Source organism: Falco biarmicus, chromosome 10 (assembly GCF_023638135.1).
Source record: "Falco biarmicus isolate bFalBia1 chromosome 10, bFalBia1.pri, whole genome shotgun sequence".
Classification (NCBI taxonomy): domain Eukaryota; kingdom Metazoa; phylum Chordata; class Aves; order Falconiformes; family Falconidae; genus Falco; species Falco biarmicus.
In genome coordinates this window covers 25466695-25484150 of record NC_079297.1, presented here as the reverse complement: position 1 = coordinate 25484150, position 17456 = coordinate 25466695, and the positions used below count along the sequence as shown (strand labels likewise).

Here is a 17456-nt window from a genome sequence, read left to right as displayed (position 1 = left end):
TTACAGCCATAGAGTTAGTGGAATTAAGCACACTCATGAGACACTCTAGTTACTAGAGAAAAGAGAAAGGGAGTCAAATTGCTCAATAACAATATGAGCACTTGCTACTTATCTGTCAGATACTGTTGTGTCTATCTTCTATGGTCCTGCTACTAAACAATAACAACAACAATAATAATAATTCATAATATATAAAGTTGGTTCAAATATTTACTATAGAAAGGATAAAATATGAGTTCTTTGCTTTCTCCTAAAAATGTATTTTTACAAATCAGACACATTTGATCATGTAACACAGAAACAAATTACAAAGAGACTTGGCTTTTGCTTTTCCACAGCTCCAAGAAAGGTGCTTCATACTGTGCTTCTTTCATAAAACTCAGGTTTTATCTTTGAGCGTACTGTAATGAAAATTAATCACAATAAAGTATAAAAATGTCTCCAAAAAAAGATACAACGGATGTGCGTGCTACAGGCTATATGAGTCTTTGCTACTGTCACTCATTTTCTCTTGGTCTTCCGTAATTCCTTACTGATAAGACATAAACTATAAAAAGTTACTCATTTAGAGAAGTTTATGATTTTCTTTGGAATTAAGGGTGTTGTGTAAGACGTAATTAGTTATTGTAATTCTATTCACAGTATTTAGTATGTTCCTTAGGTGAAGCTGTGGGATGTAAGAAGTAAAAGTCACATAGAACTAATGTGATTTTTCCCCACTATTTTGTGAAGTTTCTCCACTGCTTTGCGTATGTGACTCAGCACACTTCCCTCTTTGCCTTTACAGTTTTTAACTTGATAGGGAGGGGTGGTAACAACTTCTTCCATCACAACTATGTTCTTCTACATTCTAAGCTATGTAGGTCAAGGACGGCTTGTTGTCTTAGCCCTAAAACTGTATGGATATCTTCCTCAGACCGATAGCCACCCGACAGACACATCTCCAAAAGCTGATGGGGCATGGTGCTCAGGGAGTAGTTGACAGACAGACAATAATAGTTCTCCCCAGTCCCCACACTCAGCTGTCAGCAGCACTGGACTGAACATGCAGCTGTGTCCTAGGCTGCCCCAGTAATGTCTGCCTTAATTGTCCTGCCAACTTTCTTCCTCCCACAGTGGAGGAGTCAGTATATTGAGCTGTCTCTGTGCCACAGTAGCTTTGCTGCCAGTCATGGCATGTAGCACTGACTCGAGAACCACAGCTGAACTGCTTGCGAGCCATGTGTGGCTACAAGATTTTTCACAGCAAGTATGAAGCAAAAAAATCCTTTACAATAAAATGCAGACGAAATCTGAACACACAACAAAAGCATGTGGTGTTACAACTTACCACGTTTTCATTTTGGGCTGTGAAGATAATTCTTCAGGAAGGTAAAAACTGTGCCATTTTATGGACTGAAACAGTTCTGGAGACATTGTTTTAGAAACGTCATAATAATGGCCAAACTTTGTAGATGTTGTTGGGCTGGCCTGTGGAAACAACAATAGTGATTACAATAATTATTAAATTATTATCTGTCAAAAGACAATCATTAACTAGAAACACACTTGAAAGAAACTTCCGGATTTTTTTTCTCATTCAGTTTAAGCATAAACTTCAAGCATATACTATTAAGTTTTGGTTCCTTTGTTGACATTCTATAATGTGAATTTTTCACACAGAATTCAACCTTCACTGTTCCAAGTTGCATCACCAAAGTGCAGTCAGATACTTAAAGAAATGTATTTTTGCACATGTTCTAGACCTATGATCACAAATTTAAAAAGGCCAGATATATGAAATGTGCAGACCATGATGTGTTCCACCTATCTGACTTTTCAGTATCTGGGAATTATATGGTGCTACAAAAACATTTTGAGCTGACTTTGAAATGTTTCACTTTTTTAATTTATGATCAGTAAGAAAAAATACCATTGCCTTCATATATCTAATTTTAACAGAAAACTGTACAAGAGAGGAAATAGTTAAAAACTACATTTAATTTTTTGAATTTGGAATAAATAGCAGGTTAAGCATCACATAGACCTTACACACAATAACCATGGTTTACTACAATGAAGATACTTTTTATCAGCTCTCAATTTTGGGTATATAGAACATCATAAACCCCCAAATCTAACATCTTTACTGCCCTTCCCATTAAAAGAAAAAAGCTACTCTGGAAAGAACAGTCAAGGAGAGTAAACCTCAGAGGCAAGTTATTTTCCTCCAGAGAAGGAAAACACCTGGCACAAATGCAAATCACTGTATAGTATTTCTTAATGTACACAATGTAAAGGAGTAAGAGATTACCAAAGCAATATTAAAATTGATCTTTAGGTTATGGCACAAACATCGCTGTGCTCCTGACCAGAATATTTCTCATCAATGGTTCTAATTCTTTTGAGAAAAAGAAAGGTCATTTTGAATAACCAAGTTTCATAATACAAGTATCAATCAAACCCACAATATTTCTAACTGGTATGATGCCTTGACCAAGAAAGGTGCTGGATCCTAGACTTTTAACAGCAGCTTTGCAGGTCAAAAGAAAGACCATATATTGTTTTATTTTGAGGACAACTGCTCTAAGCCTGGACTGCATCTGAAGTGTGCACTGTACAATGCAGGCATGTGCAAAAATAAAGTCATTTTTCTATTTCCCAACTCCTAAGACTTACTGCTAAGCTGAATCCCTCATAACAGTCAAGAGCCACCTCCCATATTAAATGATAAATTATTAAAATAAAATTAAATTTCTCAAAAGTTGTGAAGGAGAATAGGTGAGACAGAAAAGGTAAGCACTGAAAGTAAGGGAGATGTTGAAGACATATTTACACTGAAGAACAGAATGCCTTTTAAAGGTTGTTCTGAAGAGAAGTTTGGATTGGTAGGTAAAATTAAATGCTATTTTGTTTGTACTTAAGAGTGTGGAATTACTTTTGAAAAGTGACCAGAAATACCCTCAATGCCTTGAAATGTTTCTCAATAGGTTCTATAACAACTTAGAATATTCTGTAAAAGGATTTTTCTTTTAAGCTGGCCAATATATACGTTTTCTCTACTATCTGAAAGTTGAGCAGACTTGTGTGTATATGCAATGAACATTCTCTGGAATAACTGCTCCAAATTCAACATTTGCTCTCGCTGTATACAGGAATGATGTCAGGTATACTGAATTATTACAGTAATGGGATCCCAATAATTTTTGTGTGTTGAGCAACAAATGATTTAGTTCCAACTCCAACTGTTACAGAAAGCTTGTGGTTTTCATAAATCTTGGTCTTGCTAATAAAATAAGTACTGTAACAGTAAAATGAATGAATACAGACAATAACAGACACAGCCATGTATTTATAGTTAGCTTTCCGAAATCAGTCATGCTATGTATTTGCACAACTTTACTTCATGCTTCAGCTTACCAAAAATATACTAAACTGTTAATATTATTAAAATAATTTGATTTAGAGCACATATTTTGAAATTATTTGATTAATGGATGTTAGGCCCTGTCAGTTATCAAGAGAATATAACTAGTAACAATTACACAATATCTTTCCTACAAAAAGAACAAAATAACCAAACTAAACCCAAACTTTTCATTAAAACAAACATTTTTAATGAAAAAAAGCCCCCAAAATTGCTCATGTACATCTAGCCATAAGAGGCAGATCAGTTTTACTCAAAAAAAGACAGCCACATTCTGTAAGTCAGTGTTCCATTTTACTATCAGTGCCTGATTGTTAAAGAAGGAATTCCAACAAAACATAACAATCTGTCAAAATCTGAATATTTTTAATGTAAAATGTAACTTAATTTAAAACGAGGATTCTGAAAGCAATTTAAACAGGAGCTGTTCTTTGGCCTATAATCTATTCTTTATCCGGATTACAGATCAGAATGTTTTTACTGCAATCTCTGCCAGAGCTCATCTTTTTATTGTGTACTTCCAAGCCCCCTTAATGTTTTAGAAAGGCCTTGACTAACTGAACTTTGATCTGATGTCTTCATTGAGAAAAGCTCCAGGTTGCCCATTTCAGATGCAAATCCTTACTGAGGCCCAATAGAGTTTAGTAAAGACAGCAAAAAAGAAGAAACAAGAAGTTTCCAGGATCCTCTTTGAGAATCCTGAGGCACATTGGTGTCCTTAATCCACCCTGCTGCATGGATTAAGGTAGGTGATAACCTCTCTTGATTCAAAAGAATAAGCACAGTGCCTACAAACTGGGTGGAGACTAGGATTTGGCTATAATAAAACACCATGCAATAAAAGCTCGGTCTATGTCAGAAGCCTATGAATAGGCCTCAATGTACTGCATTCCCAGGCTTAGCGGGGAAGCTTGCAAAAAGCCTACCTGAATCAAGTAAGCATGAATAATCTGCCTTAGCAGAATGACCATGGAGAGTGCGGAGCAGAGACTTTCCATTCCTCTTAAGTTTGATCTGATAAATTTATCACTGGATTGAAGGCTCAAGCCTGTTCTTTCCTGGATTCCTATTTTGCACAAGGAGAAATACACTGAATTGTCAGTGACCAGAGCGTGCTTTTATGCTACCGTCTGCTGTTAATGTTTCTAATTGCAATACTAATGTGCTAGAAATCTCAGATTTAGGATGAATCAAGGCAGAAAATTGATTTCATGCTGTGACAGTTTATATATTGCCCCAAGAACATAAGCAGTTCATTCAAAAAAAAAAAAAAAGAAAAAGAAAGAAAAGAAAAGAAAAACCCACACTGTCTTGCATTGCAAAATAGGCCATCCATATACTCAAAAGTTTACATTAAATTAACCTCTGATACAGATGAAAGTTACAAACTGGCAAAGGTGCATCAAGCACATGACCTGTTACTCTGAGACATTTCTTATAAATCCATGTTTTTCTGATGTACAAGGTATATGCAATATGTAAAGAGAAGCTGTGATAGTTATGAAGAGTACTAATATAAATACCATGCATAAGAACATAAGTGAGTTACCTTGCTAGTCCGTATGAGGTCTAATAAATGGGAAGGGAATATGTGAACTATGAATGAAAATCTTTTATTACTTAGAAATGAAAACTAAACTAAGCATCAAAAATACCATAGGCAGCTTTTACTCAGCATTCTTACTTCATGTATAGCCAGATACTGGATGGAAAAGTTTTCTGCTAACATTTTTAGAGTTCTAGTTAAAAGCAAAGCTATTTTTTCTCTTTCATACTTGAAACTATTTTACAGCAGTTTCTGAAAATGTACTAGTTTATTAGTTCAATCAGTTTGGAAAATGCACCTTGAAATTTGATTCAACATTATTTTTTTTTAGCCAAAAGAAAACTTACAGAATAAATCACAACCAAGTTGTGAATTAAATGATAGTACTATGTGCATTAAACATCCAGAGTGCTGCAAGGCAACATCAGATTTTTTCTCAATGGAGTATATTCACCAATCAAATTAACTTAGCACAGCACCAAAATTTTATAATTGCATTATAAAATACTGAGTAATATCAATTTCAAAACTGTTTTTCACTTAGTAGAATATCCTGAGGAATTTTAAGGTATAGATAGCCTAAGAATTAGACTTTTATTTGCAAGTTTTATTTCTTGAAATAAATTTAACATAAACATAAAAACTGTTGTACCTCAACTATTCATAATGATCAGCATCCAATTCAGAAAGTGACAATGATAACAAGGGAAACAGTCCACAAAAGATTGACCACTTTATTCTATCTTGCATAATCAAGGACAAGTATGTTATGTATTGCAGAGAAATACTGTATTAGTGGAAGAAGTGATTACTTCTGTGAAGTTACAGAAGATGAGTGCACACCTAACTGTATTATTTATGTTTTCCTATTTTCTTAGAACATCAGAACACTATTTGTTAACAACATGCAATTGTTTCCATATCAATGTATGAAGAATTCTGCTAGATTTTAAAACAGACAAATTATTTTGGGGATGGTTCAGAGTGGCACAGCAAGCTCCACAATAATTTGATTATTGTGGATTATATGATTACCCTGGAGGCTGTTTGATTTGGCATGTCACCATATATAAGTCTTTTCTGATACAACTATATAGCCATGTCTGTGCAATTTCACAGAAAACCAAACATGCCAGGCCTTGTAAGATCATTTTGTCACATTCCAATTATGTTTTTTAAGAATATGACTGAACTTACTAGGCAGTTATGACTACATCTAAAACAGAATTTATAAATGTAGGCTAAAATGTATAGACAAGTTTTTTGTTCTCGATAGTAAAAAAATGCTCTGATTTTATTAAAGGTTGATTGTGCTACTGGATTAAATAAGGAAGTCACCAGCCACAGGAGATACGTTATTCACAAACAACTGTAAACTCTGAAAGACTGACCACTGGGCTTGTTTCTTCTATTCTCCCTGCACAGTGATTAGTTTCTAGTGACAGTGAAGTTGATATAATCTCAAGTGCTTACTTTAGTTGTTATGCACATGGATAAGCAGGTCAAGAGCTTGCATCGACACAGTACTTTCACTACAGAGAACTAGTAAGTACTGTTGATTAAACCTACTTAAGTAATCTGTGTACAACTAAATTCAGGCAAAGTTTGCAAGTGACCCACTTATTCACACTTTTGTAAAAAGCTGTTTCAATTTAATAATACTCATTGAAAAATCCCATGTAACTTTAATGTTTTTTACTTTTGAATTATTAATGTCTGTATTAAGTTTTCTAGTTCCTGCGAACTCTCAGAATCCCTTTCTCTCTGTATCTCTAATAATCAAAAATATAGTGGTGGACGATGATTTACCCTCAGGAGGCAATCCTGTTCAGTTCTCTTGTCTAGATTCTACTGGAAAGCATTTGCTCTGCAAATTCATTTTGATTACAAGAGGAAAAAATGTATGAAATACTAATTACCTCCAATTTTGGTAAATTTTGGTAGCGCCAGGCTATTTTCATAGAATCCTGAAAATCTCCAGACTTAACAGCTGTTGTTTCTTCTCCCAATTCATTTTTGTAGGTGTCATCAAGCAAAGGGGCTGGAAGTTCCTACAGGTGGAGAGCAAAAGAATGTCAGCCATCTACAGTACAAATGGCAGTTCAGATTTTTATCCCCACCCCGGGAAACAGTTAGGTAGTACAGTTATCTTAATATAAATGGATAGCTGTAAAATCTGTAGCAAAACTTGAATAAAACAACTGTTCTGAAAGACTGGCTCCTACTAATACTGTGTGAAAAAACCCATGTAATTATTATGGGAAAAATGAATTACACAAACATAAGAGAATGCAGAATGGAAATGTCACACTGTACGCTCTGCTTTACACAAACACCACATCTTGAGCAGCTCCGTATTACTTTTTTTTTTTTTTTTTAATCTTTCTTTAAAGGTTGATACCCTAAACTATTCTATTTCTCAGAACAGAGAAGTTCCCCACAAAGTGAATTCAAGCCTATTTTATAATTAGATCACTTTTCCTTGTTAGCTTCTGTAATTCTTTCGAAAGTATTCGCCAGACAATAGCCTACAGACACAGACTGAAAACAACTGTAACAGGATGGCTTGAATTTTCTCTTCTGCTAAACATTAGGCATGATATCTACTAATGATAGATACCTCATAAACACAAACAAGGGAGTAAAAGGAAGGGCAAATATTTAATCCTGGAATTTTTATAATTTTCTAATGCAAACATTTCTGGTTCAAAGAAAACAAAAAGCATTGCACACAGGTGGATTTAATTGTTCTGTGAGGACAGAACTGCAGCTTTGACTTAGACCTAGATTAAGAACAATGTTTTACTACAGTTGGACTCTATGATCTTAAAGGTCTTTTCCAGCCAAAATGATTCTATGATTATAAATTTTCTGCCTTCTACCTTTGTTGCACTGCTGACAAAGTAAACAGTACTGAGTGGCTATCAAGCACAGCATTCGAAATTTATGCACTGGGCTTCAACACCTCCTAGAAGAATGAAGTACAACCAAGTTTTCTGACCCAACTTTATAACTCATCTGTGTAAGCCGGAGGGCACAGGAACTCTTTATCTGCTTAAAAAAGATCAAGACTTATTTGAAAACTAAGTTTTTGTTAAGCTAACCCTCTTGAGAGAGAACAGAGAGGTGGTCTCCAGGATTAAAAATATACAGGGCTAGCCAGGATCTCTGTTACAAGGTACTAAGTGTGAGGATGTGAAAAAACAAATTTGAAAACCTCAGAAGAATCTCCTTTAGGTGTAGGATACGCATAAAAACAGTGAACATAGGCAGAACTGGTACTGACCACAAACATATAAATGACATTCACGCTTTATGTAGGCAGACATGGTACAGGCACACATAGAAGGAAGACAAAGAAAGTTTAAATAAATCCATTTTGTCTTTAGTATTACACTAATTCAGTATTAAGGAATATGGGAGAGAAAACCTTTATATAGTTCAATATGTAACCTTATGAACAACATGCGTTATTTTTGATTCTTTAGTGTGAATTAACGTAATATCTATAGTTTTTGACAAAATTGAGAACAAATGTTTCTACATTCAGAACAGTTGTTTCTGTCTCTCGTTCAGTGGTTGGTCAATACACCCTCCAAGGTAAAAGGTCATGGAAGCTATGAAAACTTTTATGTACTTACTTCAACCAAGTTGCAGACTAGAACAACTGTACCTATGTATTTCAGCAGCTAAACAGAAGATGCAAGCCATACCTCTGAGCAAATTATTTTATTTACTTTCTTTTTGCAAATGAACTGCAAAAGCCTGGTAAAGTCTATTTATGAGAATGGTTATGTAAGAGTTAAATTTTCAGCTTGCTTAAAAGATACACCTGTATACAATAAACTCATATTGCTGCAGTTGCAAAAATTAAGCTTTTATGAGTAGGAAAGATTAATGAAGATTATAATTTTAAATTATTATTTACAGTATTCATTACAGTTACAGGTTTATAACAGATGTTATAGTAAAAAAAGAAATTTACTTTTGTCTAAGTTTCCTTATATCTACCCAGAAAGAAAGCAAGGAAACTTTCAAAGATTTCTGACAGGAGAAAATGAAAACAGAACACTTTACTGAAAGGTTCTGAGAAAGCATAAATACAAACATGAGCTGATGAGCATGTCAGTGCATTTCACATATATGCAGATACAATTTATTTGCATTTACTTCCAAGATTTTTCTATCTTTACTTTTAAAAGGATTTTTCTAAAAAGAAGAATGTTCTTTTGAACTTCTAATTTTATAGCTCAGATATCCACATTAAAGAGTAAATAATCTTGGTTTCCAATTAAGGTGCTATTTTGAAGACAAATTACTGATCAGTTAAAACTATTATGCAGATTTAATTTCCCAATAAAGTTATTCATAGATTTAAGCTGGCTAATGTGTAAAGGTTATTCTTTTTCAGTGAAGAGCTGGTGATACATGACCATCTCAAAATATTGCTCAATTATAGTAATTAAATAAATAAAATCAATCTTCATTTTAAAAGTGAGTTCTGTAAAGGAATATTTTTGCAGGCCAAAACAACACTTCCAGATACCCGTTCTTTTCATTCACCAAGATCAACTGGCTCCCAGGTAGTACCTGCAACTTTTTGAGTGGTGGGGCACCTCTGTTTTTCTGAAAACAAGATGCCAGCCACAGTTTGGAAGAGATCATGAAATCCTGCCTAAGCATTTAATCAAACTCCCTGAGATGCTACCACTGACAGAACACGTTGCTACCTCATCCTGCTGTAGTATCTGTCACTGGGCAGCTTCTCACATCATCTGCAAAGCTGAAATCCAGGAAATGGCATATTTTACTATTCACCTTTACTCTAAGCAAACCTAGCACCAATATTTTATTAAAGTTATTTAATATTTTTCTGCTCTAGAATCACTGCATACCTGTCAGTTGTACTACTGGTTCGTTGTTATTATGTAATAATTGGCAAATACAAATTTGAGACAGGGACATTTAGCTATATACATTTGCTTTCCTATAACCACACATAATGTATGTTTTACAAAGAGACTATTTTACACTAAAATAGAACAGAGGTCAAGACAATAAGGGGTGAAAGGTTCTTCAAGCATTACCCATAAAGTACAAGCTACTTCACTCATGTAACACTGAAAAAAAGTTCCTGCCTTGCAGTCAAGCACAGTACAAAACCTTCCTACAGGGCACTATGTGGAAGGGAGACACTACAAATAGTAGCTGTTGACACCCTAGAACAGGGTTCCTCAAACTACGGCCCGTGAGCCAGATATGGCCCCCCAGGGTCCTCAGTCTGGCCCCTGGTATTTACAGAACCCCCCTGCCCCCTGCCCCCACCAGGGGTTTGCGGGGGGGGGGGGGAACCAAGCAGCCGCAGATGACTGCCTGCCACTTCATCCATGCACTGGCCCCCTGTTTAAAAAGTTTGAGGACCCCTGATCTAGAAGCTCAAGTCCAAAACAAGCAGAGACACAATACCAATGCAACAATTAGGCACTGTGGTACACCTTAACTGTTAACAGGAGTAAAGCAGATGAAGAGATCACGGAAAAATGGTTTCACCTGAAGCTGATAAAGATTTTGGCTTTCAGAGATGAAAATCTAAGTATTCATCTGCAGTAGCCTTTTTTGCCAATATAGTTCAGTTTTCATATCTGACATAATAAAGAGGGTTTATTCTGACATAATAAAGAACTTCTAACATTGTAAAATGGTTGTCTAAGCATGACTAAAATCACACAAAGCAACATGAGAAGACCTGACACTCAGTACCATGGCAGTTAGCAGACACATCAGCTTAGGTCTGGTGTACGCTGTCTTGTCCCTTGCTGCCCCACAGAAGGAAGCAGGAGCACTTGAAGAACTCTCATACAAAAAGCAATCCTTATTTCCTCCGCTGCTTTTCCATAATGCAGTTACATAGTAACTACCATGCTTAGCTGAATAATATGTTTCATAGATGTTCTGGTCCCTATGCAAGATATGTGTTCACATGATGCAGCAAGATTAAGACATTTCTGGGGCTACTAGGTCTCACAGCCATTGAATTTTCTAACCCAACAAACACTGTGCTCTAAAGCAAACATAGCCTGAATCATAATCTTGCATGTGGTGGTTGTGAAATTTATGGCTTCTTAGTAGGCTTTGTACATAATTCAGCTGCAATCTGGAAAATGTAGTCTGCCTTTAGAGCTGACTGGTATTTTGAAGACCCATTGCTTGAGCTCCTCTTGGTATATTAACTTGATAAATATATTCCAAGATGTTGTACTTAAGCACAAATAGGAAAAAGAATTCCAAACCTATTAATGGACTGAATATATTTGTAATTTGAACACATTTTAGAGAAAGATTAACGAACAGAACTAATAAAGCTCATTTACCTCCAGATTTGCATCCTAACTTTATCACTATTATCCCAGCTTCTGTTTACCCTCATTTCTCTCCCATTTACACCAAATTGTAGGAAAGCAAGGCAGAACATGCAGTTGCTGATTGAAGGTACATCTATGGTGCCCAGAAGCAAACATGCATGCCTTCATTAGCCTGGTAAAAGACTAAACAGAATACATAGGTGATTGTTTTCTTAGGATGTACTGATTCATGCATCCCAGTCCATAATTTTTAAAAATCTTTTAACTAAATCTTTATATAAGCACATTTGGAAAGGGAGAGAGCTTAAAACTGGTTAGTAGCCTTGAGACTTGGGAGAATTACAGACACAGAACACAGCTATATAAACCTGCTTTACGGGAAATCTTGAAAATCTTGAAATTGAAATTATCCAAACAGTTTAATCTTCATATCCTCTTTTCATCTTCATGATAACCAGAACTGGAATAAAAGACTTTTCCCTCTTCTGACACTGCAAATTAAGTGCTATGCTTTGTTTCAAGGAAATAGCTCTTTCCAAACCTGACCATGGCCAACTGATAGAGAACATGTAACTCAGAAAAACTCCCCAGTTCTCATGACATGGGTATATTCTCAAAGATAAAGGCTGGCTGGTTGTATATATACTTCACAGCTCTTCAGTGTGATGAAAGGTTTCACTACTGTCCAAGAACTACAAAGTATTCATCAGTTCTCAGATTGTTCTTAAAAACAGAAGGAAAAATGAAAGAATTATGGAAAGGGTGAAGCAGACCAGCAGCCAAACTAGCCACAGAACAGAGGCGTCCTCTGGCACAGCTATACAAAAACTGAACTGAAAACTACACAGCAGAACACATACAGAGATCAGTGGAGGGCATGGTTTCTATGAGCAACATTTAAATATGGCTAAGCCTGGGCTTCTCCTCAAAATATGTGCATGTTGGAGATTCAAGAGCTTTAGCACAACACCCTTTTTCCCAGATACACTACAAACTGAGAAACAAAGACACTAGTTTCCAGCAGTCTTATTAAATCCTTATTTATGTTTGAGAACTGTGTTTCTCCATCACATGTAAAAAGCACTTAAATTCTGCAGAGAAATTATCAGAATTTTAAAAAGGATTTGGGATTTTGAGGCTATTTAGGATTAAATAAATTTATATTCTTAGAATCAAAATCAGAATTTCAGAATACAAGATTATTAAAATGTTTAAAAGTTACTTCCAAAATCTCATACAGAATTTTGAAATAAAAGTGTTATTTAAACTAAAGACTAAGAAAAGAGAGTTGATTTCTCAGCCCATAATATCTCTATTTAACCTCTTTCTGCTTAAAAATATCTCAGCTTCCATATCTTACAGCTTTGAAAAGGTTTGGGACTGACAATTTTGTGGCATCAGTGTGTCAGCTCCTTAGAACTGTTACATTCTCCCAGGCTAAAAAAAGACAAATCTCTCATAAGGTAAATAAAAAAACAAAGCATGTAGCAGTGCATTAGTTAAAATAAAAAAAAAGAAACCAAGCATTTCTTGGGGTCAACTAAAATACAAGTCTTTGCTATGCAGCATGAATACAGAAAAAGGCAGACAAGTGCTAAAGTTACTAATTGCAGTTTGGTTGGGGCCTTTGTGTCTAGAGTGAGATGTAGTAGGGAGGAAAAAAGGAGGAAGCTTGTTGGTATGTTTTAAAATAAAAAAATCAGTTTTGGGAAAAAAATAATTCTAAAGTGCTAATACTAAATGACAGTGCAAGGAAAACAATTTTGTTTCCTATGAACTAAGCTTATGAAAGTTTTATTGCAAATATGAAATAATTTATTTCATTAACAAATCTTTTATCTTTGTAAGAAAATGGTGTACAACCTGTATCTGCTAGCAATCCAGGTCCTTCTGTGTCTGCTGCCACATTACTTTGCCTGCCTTGTTTTGGCAGATGCACGAAGCAAAATCAGATTCTAACAGTTTGACCTCTCTCACTTCTTATGTTCTCTAGGGGATAATAAAATCCAAGATACAATCCCACAGCAGTTAATGAAGCTTAACCTCACACCCTCTTAATTACCAATGCATTACACCAACTATAGGCATCATACTCCTCTCTAAGCTATTTTACAATGCTAAAGAAGTACTACTGTGCTATTATTTAGCAACATAATCCAAGCTGTATGTGAAATCCCTCTTATATAAAATCCTTTGATCCTTACGGGTTTCAATAACTGTGTAATTAATAGTACTTAAGAATTTAAAACATTATCTATTTATGTATCAATAAATATGTTGTTCACACGGTTTTATGCAACTACTTTGCAATGTAGTATCATCACAGCTATGATTAAATGAAATAAAAAAATATTAAGGGGAGTACGATTCACTGTTGATCTCTAACTGCAACAATATTTAAATAGTTTAAACTCACATGTATTTAAGGCTTTTTTTCATTATGCTAATTTTTAGTATTTAAAGGATACCAGATGGTAAGTCAGGAAGGGTAAATATTTTCTTTTCAATAATGTATTATATAAATGTCAGTTTAAAGGGCCCTACTCCCAAAAGGGGGGAGGATTCTATTTTGCTTGTAAACACTTGTGAAGACAAGGTCTATTGTTAAAGAACACAAATGACTGGATACAGAATTTTTCTCCTCTCAGTGGCCCTTGTACAACAATTTATTTCAACCTCCAGGTAAGGCTGTTCTATGGAAATTTTTCTTTGACATACAAGAGGACCAAATGGATGTCAACCCAGGATAAACGAGAATTGTGTGAAGGAAAAAAGGAAGTAATATTCCTCTCTTTTATGAAATAAAAAAGGTTAATTGAAAGTACTCTAAGGGGTATTTTTTGTTAACCCATGGCAATATATTCTCTGCTTATCACACACAGAAGTAAACTCTACAGTCAAGTCGTAGAGCTCTCTGCTCTAACTTCCTTGCACTGTGGCTCCACTTGACAACACTGAAATCCAGGAAGGCATATGAGAAGACTGGGTATTTTTTTTGTTAATCTTTTTCTGAATCAGTTCATGAATGGTTAAGTTAGTAAAAGGTAAGTACAACAAAAAAAGAGAACGACATATCAAAAAAAGTAATGTGAAGAAACTAAATAAAACTGGGAATGCCCTTGTCCAAAATTCTGTAAACTCTGCTGCACTGTACAATGAAGTAGCCTAAACAGATTTAATAATGGCATTATTCATGAAGACCTTTAGAGATGAGCACTGTAAGCAACAGTTTACTAATTGAGCAAATAAATTCTACAAAGTTACCGACTAGGTGTGTAAAAGTTATTTGTGAAAACTGAAACCTAAACACTTGGCTTTTTTAAGCTACTACTTTTATGATACATTTAACAGGCTAAGTAAGACCCAAGTTTAAAAACAAACCTTATTTCATAACTAAGACAATGAATGAAAATATCCTAAAAAACAGCCAAGACTGGTAGATAGGAATCCTGAAGTTTAAGTGAAACATTTATTTCCTCTGGTTCTGGAAAATCTTTTTATTAGATTGGTTTGAACTTTTGACAAAGACTAAGCTTTACACTTTAGATGGTTCCCAGCGTGGGTACTGCTTAAAAGGATTTCATTCTTTTTAAACAGAAGTGATTAATTTTTTCCCAGCATCCTCTTTCACAACCATACAATGTCTCTCTCAAATTTAAAACACAGTTTTTTAATGCAGAAAATATATAATTAAAATATTTGCATTTTAATACAGAAAGACATAAAATAGATATTCCATTTACCCAACATGCAAGCAAGAAAACCAAACAGATGAACAAGAACTATATAATAAAGAAATTAGATTTTTCAAAGGAACTTTCAAACCCTGAGACAGCTGCCAGGGTCAGCTTCAACCCTAGTCTTTGTGCCAAAAGGCTATCTTTACTTCAGAAAAGAGAGATAATAGGTGGCAGGAAAGTTCACTAGTGCTGTAAATGTAATTGGATTTCTGTGTATTAAGTGATAACATTTAACAGCACGCAGCAGCTGAATCACTGTAACAAGCTCATGTATTTTGAAAATACAATTGGGAAAAAAAGGATGATAGGAATGTAGCCCTAGTTGCATATATATTTTTACCTTTCAAGTCGTTATGCTTTTAGTTTCTTTATGTAGCATCTAAAAATGTCAGATGACAGGAAAAAATACTTCTTGCATTCATACACAGCTTCTTTCACAACACCAGATAGCGAAGAGACTGTAAGGGGTTAGAATAGTGCTTTGAAAATGAAAGCTTGGAAAGCCCTGGTCACCAGCATTATCATTTCTTCCAGGTTTCCATTCTTCCTTTTGACAAAAGTGTTTTAGAGTCATATCTACGAGGGGAAAAATGCAAGTATCATGGTTGAATGTACTTTGCTGGAATAAAAAAGTCCATGTAGACAGCTACACTTTCTTTCAGAAGGTTGTTTGCATACACAGTAATATAACACTGAAGCTCAGTGGGTTGTTTATTGTTGTTGTTTTATTAAAAAGCCCCCTGGAAATAACAAGTGACGCTGCATTTTTCCCTTTCACTGTAGTACCCCACACCACTCGTGTGGTTTCTCCTGACTGACTTGACTTCGGACTACATCCAGCAAACACAGTGAAGCTGTATATCTGATACATGTGCACGCTAAGGGCTTTACCTCTCCAGAGGATCTTCTCTGTAGTTCTCCACAGAGCAGTTTGCACATTGTTAATTTTCAAACCTGGAAGTACAATGACACCAGATGTACAAGGTATATACCGCTTCATTCCTTAGTATGGTACACCTCAAAGGACTTGATTGAGGCTGGAATTCTGGGGTATAAATTTCTTTCTAAGAAGGTTATCCTCTATAGCAGAAGTAGGAAAAGCAACCCCACCACAAGCAGCAGGCTCATAGATTATGTCACAGCATGGCTTTTTTCTTGAAGGGTATGCTCTTTAGCCTCTCTTCTTGTACCAGAACCTCCAAAAGGCAATCTCAACAGAGTCCAGAAATATCCTGTAATAAAATTCCAGCTTGAAACCAGAAATTCCATAGAAGTGCGTAAAACTTTTCCACAGGGGATGAACAGATGCAGCTCTAGAGAGCAGTTCGGGACCTCCACTCTTCCACCTCAGGCTTCCAGTCATGGTCATTGAGGTAACATTGGTCAGGGTCCCACAGGGAAATTGCTGGGCTTCAGGGGATGCTGGTTTCTGTTTCCCAGCATGTATAATGACCAGTAGGTCTTCCTCTCAAGACAAACTTTGCACAGGCTTCATGGTAAAAGCAACTTAACAGAAAGCACTCTCTATTGGCAAGATGTGCTCCTAGCTGGCAAATATAATCCATTTTTTTTCTAATTAAAACTTGTGAGAATCAGTTCCCTCCCAAGGTCTAGATAAAATAATTGGCAAAAAAGGCAAAGAAATTCTTACAAAGGCAGTTTAGGCCATTCTAGAATTTTAGTTCCAAATCTGAAGTAGTAAAAGTGAGAAGTATAGAAATGCAGCCACCACAAATACAGATACGTTTTATAATTTTTTTTTAAAGACTGGAACCATATCTTGGCACCAACAAGGAGAATGGGTGTAAAGAACGAAGCTGTTAGTTATTGTATTTTTATGGCTTCCAGAAGTCAGGCTGGTACCCAGCCTAACTTAAAGTGGATGCAAGCCTGTTCTAATTTTGGCTATATTGATGTTCAAGGTAATATTCAACCCCCTAGCTTGTTTCTTGCAAAAAGTATAACAGTATTTAAATTAAGTTCTCCTCTGTAATAAATGTTCCAATACACTGTACGCAACTTCAAAATAGCTGGCATTAACTTCAGAGTGCTGAATTATTAAAAAAAAAAAAAGCCACTAAACACAGTGAATTTAAGGAAATAGATACAAGAATAAACCCTACATACTTTATTAGTTTCTCTTTGTTTAAGCTTGAGCACCTAACTGCCTTTCATAATTTGTAGTCTAAACTTAATAAGGTATGGTACTGAAAATTGAATGGTAAGATATATTTCCTTCAGTCATTTTATTATTGAATTAGTTTTCCAGTTACCAATGCAATTGTTTTTATTTTATGCTAAATCACAGAAGTATACCATATTATTTCTTATATTATACACTGTTCCCCATATTTACGCCCTCAGAGTAAAAAGTTGCCTTTTGTTGAAGAATATAGATTGAA

The 17456-nt window shown here is 35.3% G+C and overlaps 1 protein-coding gene across 2 annotated transcripts in view; it reads right to left on the bottom strand.

The window, feature by feature from the left end:
- Positions 1–17456, bottom strand: part of ELP4 (elongator acetyltransferase complex subunit 4) — a 149967-nt gene that overhangs the window by 112287 nt on the left and 20224 nt on the right. For both annotated transcript variants that reach the window (XM_056355089.1, XM_056355088.1), the window contains exons 4-5: positions 6872–7003; positions 1331–1470 (exon numbers count right to left, since the gene is read on the bottom strand). In XM_056355089.1, the coding sequence (XP_056211064.1) occupies positions 1331–1470; positions 6872–7003 (272 nt within the window). The remainder of the gene's footprint in view (positions 1–1330; positions 1471–6871; positions 7004–17456) is intronic.